The sequence below is a fragment of the Talpa europaea genome, assembly GCF_964194135.1.
Source record: "Talpa europaea genome assembly, chromosome: 2".
NCBI lineage: Eukaryota > Metazoa > Chordata > Mammalia > Eulipotyphla > Talpidae > Talpa > Talpa europaea.
Window position 1 is genome coordinate 134,591,885 of NC_140068.1, and position 8,426 is coordinate 134,600,310.

The 8,426-nt window shown below is 47.3% G+C and overlaps 1 protein-coding gene across 1 annotated transcript; it reads right to left on the bottom strand.

Annotated features, from left to right (window-relative positions):
* Positions 1-5,373: 5,373 nt before the first annotated feature.
* LOC311167461 (ataxin-10-like) lies at positions 5,374-6,807 on the bottom strand (the record flags this gene model as incomplete). The annotated part of the gene is made up of 1 exon (XM_084228481.1): positions 5,374-6,807. One exon carries the CDS (start codon positions 6,805-6,807, stop codon positions 5,374-5,376), a length of 1,434 nt encoding a protein of 477 aa, XP_084084607.1.
* Between the last annotated feature and the right edge of the window lie 1,619 nt (positions 6,808-8,426).

The following is an 8,426-nucleotide window of genomic DNA, read 5'->3' on the forward strand; positions in this document are numbered from 1 at the left end:
CCTTCATGATCCCAAACACATTTTTTTTTTTTAAAAACAGACACGAATGGGTTAAAGCTCTCCTTTCTGCATAGGGAAGTGTATGTTCCATTTTAAATTTCAAATGATAAAAATGATTTTGCCTGAGTAAATAAGATTTGTTTCAGAAATTTTGATTTTTGAGAAATATTGTTCCCTTTACAAATAAGCTCTGCAATTTCTTCTAACTGGAAAAGAAGCATGAGAGAAGATGGCATTTTGTAATCATGGTCTGTCCATTCCACCACAGCTTCTGGAAACTTCCATTGTAAAATAGTGCTCATTTTGTGATTTCTCAGATTTATTTCCTATTTGTATGTAGTTTTTAAATCTAGTTGTGACTATGTGAGAAAAATCTAGTTGAGTCTATGTGAGAAAAACTAGGAGTGAGAAGCGGTGTAGTTAAAAAGAAAACAATGGAAAAAACCACCCAAGTGTATTAATTTTAAAATGATGGCCCATGCTACAATGTTAAGATGTCATTAAAAAGAATGCATGCACTAAAGTGGCACGTCAACCAAGAACAATGACATGTCCCCAGCCTTAGAAGCCACTGTACTAACTTCTCCAATGCCATGGTGACCAGCTGCCTAATGAAGGGAAGGATGCTGATAACATCAGTGCCTGAGGAACACAGGGTGGTTTTTAATTAACAACACAGAAAAGAACAACTTCTATAGAAATAGATCAATAGTCTTGTCATCAACTGACCCTAGATTGCCTGCACACCCACCGTACACAAGCATGCAGAAACTGGGCCTCCCTGTTGGTGCAAGATGTTAAGTGTCAGCACTATGAAGCTATCACGGCAACTGCAGTATGAGTTCGATGCCCGGCCAGGGAGGTGACGCACACTGTGCAGCAGACCTCTCCTGTCACGCCCCCTGCTCCTCCCAGCAGTGTATTTCAGCCATTCCTCCTGTTCTGCTCCCCACTCTGTCTCTGGTGAATCCTCTCACCCCTCCCTTACACCTCTGGCCTACACCCCAGCTCTTGTATGCATAAATAAATAAATCTTCAAAAAAAAATGCTGAAACTCTCCCCACTTCTGTATGTCCCCACATTTCTTTCTTCCCTATAGAGACTTCCTCACTTGATTCTCTGAGACACAGCCTTGTTGTAAACTAGTATTACCTCCAAAGAAAGTTATAGTACATTATAGTCCAAAGAAAGTTATAATACATTATATAGGATGAATTAATTTGGGGGTATAAAAAAGTAAATGCTGGGCCTCCCTGGTGACACGGGGGTTAAAGACAGCGCTGTCAAGCTATCGCCAGCCACTGCAGCACCAGTTCAATCCCTAGCTGGCCTGGGAGCTACCCACATGGTGCAGCAGACCTCTCCTGACTCACCCGCTGCTCCCCTCAAGCAGTATATTTCAGTAGATATGCCTGTTCTACTCCCCACTCTCTCTGGGAAATCCTCTCACGCCCCCCCACCTCTGGCTTATACCCCAGTTCTTATATGCATAAATAAATAAATCTTTGAAAAAATAAAATAAAAAATAAAAATTCTACCCCAAATTAATTTGGGGATATAAAGAAAAAATACAATATACTAATGTATATACTGAAAAAATGTCTGAGGAGTATAAACCAAATTAATCAGGGTGTGAAGTGTTGGAAGACCTGGGAGGGAGGATAGATTATGACTTTAACTTTCTAGGTTATATATTTTTGCAATGTCTGTTTTTACTGCAAGCATGTATTAATTATTCAGCAGAAAATATACTAGAGAAAATTTGAAAGTTAGGAAAAGTTCAAGTAGGTAGGCAGTCGAGATGAGATTACAACGGGTTACAAACCAAGGGCTCACCCAGCATATTTTCTCCTCAAACATTTCTTTTTCACAATTTACAACTTTTATTTTTGTTGTGTGGTTAACACTCTTTTTTTTAAATTTTATTTTTATATTCCCCATACAATTGCAACCCCTTATTTTGACCCCAAGGCTAACATTCTTTTTTACCCACCTGGAGTCCTTTGTGACTGCCTAGAAGAGCAGCAAGTAGTAAACTTTGGGGAGGATTTGACTAATGCTGAGAGTGAATGTGTGAAAAGAAATTGGACAGGCCTTACAGATAAATTTCAGCAGATAAATCCACGGATCTGGGAGAGCAATGGTGATAAAATTGTGGAGCACAAACTCTGTGTGCTCATCTGAGGGTTACTGAGGCATTGTGAGCAGAGCAGTGTCCAGTGCTCAGGCCACAGTAATAAAATTATCAGCCAGGAGGACAGATGGCACGTAGTGGCCACAGGATCATCACCCTAGAAGCATTTATTTATTTAGGGGAAAAAAGTGAGCCGGGTGTCAGGATGGCCGAGTGGTCTAAGGCGCCAGACTCAAGCTCTGTCTTCCTCATGTAGAGGATTCTGGTCTCCGAATGGAGGCGTGGGTTCGAATCCCACTTCTGACACACTATTTTCTTTTAAAAAAATATTCACTTCTCTACCTTTTCCTTTCCCATTCTATCAAAAATGACGGCCCTTCAATGAGGTCTGTCCACCGCCTTTTCCTACTTTTTCCTGGTCGCTATTTCATCACGGATCACGTTCGGCACAGCACTTTGGCATCTTCATTAAAGGCGCGTTTCCTGCATGCACATTAACTTGGAGGGCCCTTGAAGAAAAATCATTCTGGTGACAACAGCGACATGGACAGAGACACTGATCACAGCCTGATGCTGAGCACAAGAACCGCTGACACCGTACTTGTGTGTCCTCTCGCACTGCCTGAGCTATCAAAATTCAAAGTATTAGAATCGAAAGTAGAGTGATCGGAAGGCAAAAATGAGCAGAAATAGGAAAGGTTCCACCGAGATTTGAACTCGGATCGCTGGATTCAGAGTCCAGAGTGCTAACCATTACACCATGGAACCCGCCTTGGCGCTGCTCGAACCTGCGGTCCATCTGACAGCTCTTCCCTTGTATCTCCCCCCCACACCCTTTAAATTAATACGCTTGAAATTAATGCAACCGAAAATGAAATATCACTTTAAACAGAATACTTCTCTTTTCCCTAATTGATCTATTAAAAAAAAAATCCCCGGGTCATTATTCTCCCCTTCCCCCCTCCGGGCGGAAAATCTCTGCACTTCTCAGCCGCAGGGCAATGGCAGAGTCGACACAGGTGGGAAGGGCTGTCACCGAGTTTCCACCGCGTCTTCTTTCCAGGTTTCCTTTCGCCCAAATCAGTGGCAGGGCCGGGTCCTCATCCGAGAATATTTTCGACTTAGTCAAAGGCAAATTGGATTCTAATCTCGTGACTCAGACGAGGAAAGATAACATATAACCTTTTTTTCTACCGCTTCACTCTAGGTTTTCATTCTAGGTTACCTGCATGCAGGTGCCCCTGAGACCCCTTCGGAGTTTCTTGGTTTGTTTTTATATTGGGCTTGAAAGTTAAAACTGTCTTCCCATTCCTAAATGCCTTCACTGCACCACGGGATCTCATTCCTCCTTGACACCCGAGGTCTGATACAAAGTAGCTTATTCAATGCTCGCTGTGTGCACAGGGAGGAACAGATGAGGGAGTGGAGGAGTGAGCCAATATCTAGTGGGACAGCCTCTTTTAGGTTTTCACTCCATAGGCTAAATGGGACAAGTGCAAAGAGATAACTGTTCTAGCTTTCTTGTTTGTTTACCTCTCCAGACCCCAGCTTCCAGCTTCACATATAGGTGTGCTCAGGTGTGGCAAGAGGGTGTCACAGTGCTGGGCAGAATCATTTTTGTTACAATGTGACATGATTATTTACCTAGTAACTATCAAAGCAACATATTAACAAAGAGATCATCTAAGTAGCCTGAAATACTCCAGCATGGAGAAATACTCAATTGCTAATGGCTTCCTTAGCCTTGGTGATATAATGGTGAGCATAGCTGCCTTCCAAACTCCTTCATCAGTGGATCTACATATTCGTTATTGGTCATCTATCCTTCATGTGTCTCTGGTAGTCTCCTGAGTCAGAATTGCTCAGGAACACCTGAATCCATTTCAGACATGCATCTTCTGTTGTGGTGCCAACTAAGCAAAGTGCCCACCACAACGTAGCTCATCAAAAAATATGAATTGAATTGAATATTATCTTTGGGAAGTGAGAAGTGGTGAAATTCAAAGACTTTTGGCCAGGTGAGTATAAAGTTCTTCTAAGTGTCTACTCCTCTCTCCATACACATAAACACTCCATACTCATGGACCAAGATAGCTCAAATCCAGCTAATAAGAGACCAGATCTTTCCTCCCTGGCACAGATGGCATACTTTTTATTCCAAGAGCCACAACCTTACTCCTTAAAGAAAAAGAAAAGTACCCACTGGCTTTAAAATGATACCAGAAACTCAGAAGCTCAGAATTCAACTATATGCTCTCTGGGAATAGGTAAGGGGGAAGGTGCATGGCTGACTTCATCCTGAGCACATTTACCCTCCAGGAGAGGATAGTAAGTAAATACCAGGAAAAATAGGACAGATGGCCATGGGTTGTTTTATTTATTGTTCAGTCTGGAGTTCAGAAAGCTGCACCTTTACCTTGGATTTGTCCAAGGCTGTTTCACAAATATTTCAAGGAGATGGCAAACAGGAAAAGCACCGAAGGGAATCACTGGGGGAGAGATGATTGGACCCTAGAGCCCCAAAACAATCTGTTCCCTGGTAATCTGAGCTGAGGGTTTGGAGTCACCAGGTAGCAGAGCTGAATCCAGAAGGAGCAATATCATCAGCAGTCCAGGACAAGTTCAGTTGGAGTGTCCTAGAGAAACAGGGCTCTAAGGGGCATAGTATAGTATATACTGACGTTGATACATGTCTGTATGTCTGAAACCACATAATGTTATGTCGCTTCAATTAAAAGAAAAGAAATGGGGTTTAAGGACATATGACCCTAAGTAAAACAGCAGATCTCAGGGTCTTCCTAGCTCTTTAGTTCTGTGTATGTTGCTCACTTCACAGATGAGGAAGATAGTCTTTCATGTAGACACTCATTGAAACTTAACACCAATATTTATTTATGCCAAATAAGACACAAATATTTATTTTAGCCAAATAAGGGATGGGCTCTCAATGAGAGAGTTTATTATTTGCTGCCACAGAAAGCACAATATAGCACTTAAACTCAGTGTATGGGGTGGGAGGCAAAACAGACAGTTACATTTTAAAGAAAACAACAACAGAATGTTCATGTACTTTCACTTTTAAGCTTATACAAATTTAACTCTTTTACCTATTATCTAAAAGATTCATGGGTTCCTGAATTTGCACTTATTAATCTTCACACACTTGCAATTTCACATGCTGCAGAAGATGAAAATTCTACGAGACAGGTCCCGAAAACTCAGATAATTGCGTGCAGAGTTCATTCCAGCTGAGGCCTGTCAGTGGAAGGTTTCAGAATCAGCCTGCCACCCCTCTTCTCCACCTCAAAACCCATCTGTTTAAGCAGCGAGGCATCTGCCAGGCCTTGCTCTTCCATCTTTGCGATCAAGTCTTGGTTCTGGCTGTTGTCCTCGGTGAGGTTTCGGAGAGCATACACTACCCACTGGCTCAGAAAGGGGTTGCTGTCTTCAGTGCCGCAGCTGTCCAGGATCAAGGGGATGCCGTCCAGTCCACTCACTTTGTCCTGGTTCTCTTTATTCTTGTAACACAGGTTTCCAATCAAACGAATGAGATGAGACTTAAACCCCTCAGCCATATTTGAGACATTTCTCTCTGCCTTCAGGCAGCCAGAGGTGCTGAAGATGTTTGTGGTGTTTTTGCCAGTGACATGAATCAGTCGTAAAAGATCAATCACTCTTTCCAGCAAGTCAGGGAAGACCTGCAGGTAGCTGAGCAGATCAGTGTTAGCTGACATTTCACACAGGACATCCAGAAGCCTAATTGTGGCCTGGGCCTCCTCTTCCTCCTCAGTATGCAGCTCCGAGGCCAGATTCAGGACAGTCTTGTACTGATCCACAAAAGCCCTTGCAATCAACTCAGCATGGCTCAGAAACACAGGGATGTCATCCTGGATCAGGGACTCGTCGCCCGCTATTTTGGCGACCATGATGTCCAACAACGTAACCCTTTCTTGATTGCTCATTTTGGCATACATAGCTTTTACCAAGTCCGGGCATTTCAGAAAATGGTCGGTAATAATCAAGAAGGGCCACTCTGATTCGGGCTGCCTTCGGTGGACGTCTACGACGTCAATTGCAACGTTGAGATTTTCTTCCAGGTCTTTCATTCTTTCAGAATTAAGGGATGTAAACAATATCATTGACGAGTAGGAGACGATTTTTTTGTCTGGATGATTTAAGCAAGACAAAAAGAGTTCTGGAAAAGCATGCATCCAAACAACCGACTGGGAATCTTCATTTCGTGAGGCCACATTGCCTAAAAACTGGAGGCCACAGCGAAAAGCTGTCAACAGGGATTCCTGTTCCACACGCAGCTCACGAAAAAGAAAAACCAAATCCACAGCAACGCCAATGGTATCCAGGTTCCTGATTGAATTCTGGTTCACGGGACACTCTATACACGCATTTCGCAGACACCTGAAGCACTCGGTTATCAGCTGCAGGCTGGAGGCCAGATGCTCCACTTGGGACGGATCTCTGCAGGCCAGCTCCACAGCATGGGAAGACCGCTTTAAGATGTCCAGGACTCGCTGGAAGATGGTCCTAGGCGCTGTTTCTCGGTTCCGCTGCTCCTTAAAGAGCGCGGTCAGCGCGCGGAGAGCCTCCAGGTCCTGGATGGGGACCTGCACCAGGACGCCCGACAGCCAGGTAGGAGGGGGCCTGGGCGCAGCCATCTTGCCGCCTGCAGCTCGCGCCGCGACGAGCCGAGGAGCTGCGCAAGGGGGAGCAGGAGGAGGAAGGGAGGGGCGAAGAGGGGCGAGGAGGGGCGGAGAAGGACGGGCGGGGGAGGAGGGCAGCGGAGGAGACGGAGGTGGAGCGGGAAGAGAGGCTGGAGGAGGTAGAGTTAGGGAAGCGGGAGGAGGAGGAGCGGCGGGAGGAGGAGCAGCGGCGGGAGGAGGAGGAGCGGCGGGAGGAGGAGGAGCGGCGGGAGGGGGAGCAGCGGCGGGAGGAGGAGCAGCGGCGGGAGGGGGAGGAGCGGCGGGAGGAGGAGCAGCGGCGGGAGGAGGAGGAGCGGCGGGAGGAGGAGCAGCGGCGGGAGGAGGAGCAGCGGCGGGAGGAGGAGCAGCGGCGGGAGGAGGAGCAGCGGCGGGAGGGGGAGGAGCGGCGGGAGGAGGAGCAGCGGCGGGAGGAGGAGCAGCGGCGGGAGGAGGAGCAGCGGCGGGAGGAGGAGCAGCGGCGGCAGGAGGCGCGTCTCCAGCCCACCACCACCCCGCGGGAGAGCGCGGCGCCGCGAACGCGCCCCTGATCGCGAGAGCGGGGAGGAGTGGATCGCCCTCAAATCTTTATTTAGTTTTCATGATGTGGGGAAGCAAGAGGAACATGATTCTGGGTCTGACAAAGTGCACGAAGTGTGAGGAAACACGGACAACCGAGCGCTTGAGCCCGCGCGGGGTGGAGAGGTCGGGGCGCCCCAGGCGCGCCCACGGCGAGGCCCAGCTAAGGGGCGCGGAGCGTCGGCAGAGGACGGGAAGGCCGGGCTGCACTTCGCAGCAGGTTGCCTTTTCCCGTTCCTGTATCTATGGCTGGGGGTTGAAAACGACTCATTCATGAAGTCGTGGATTCAGTGATTTGACTGAGTTAATGAAGTGAACGTTCCCTCGTTCTAATATCCCAGCAGGAGTGACATGACCGTCTCTCCTGCCCTGCGTGGGTGCGACGTGAGGGGCAATTGAGGGACCAGTCGGGGAGCCTGGGGTAGAGTCGCCACAGCTCAGATCAACGTAATTAGGGTCAAACTATGAACTGAGGAGACTGCGGGGTGAGAATTGCGGCTGAGCAGGGCTTGTCTCCAGGTGCCGGCCGATTCAGGGAAACTGACAGCCAGCCATTCGTCCATCATTTACTGAAAGATGAAACAAATAGCTGCTAAGAAAGTAGGACTCGAATAAAAAAAATTAAAAAGATACGAATGAATGAAATGACGTCTGTTCTGTGGTCATCCTCCTGGGCGGTGGAAACGCATTCTTGTTAACTGAAATAATGCAAGGCCCACCGTGTGCTGCACAGTTTGTGGGGTGGCAGCTATGGGTCTTTAGCCTCTGGGAAACACAGGTGGGAGGAGGAGAGAAAGTGGCCTAAGCGCGGGTCCTGGGAGAACTGTCCACAAAACCAATAACATCGGACGCCAAAAAACACTTGGCAGCGGTGGGATTCGAACCCACGCCCCCGAAGAGACTGGAGCCTTAATCCAGCGCCTTAGACCGCTCGGCCACGCTACCACCCGTGGGTTGACTGGCCTCCTGCACTTCCCCCAACTTGAACTTGGCTCCCGCCTCTGCCCAACTCACCCCTT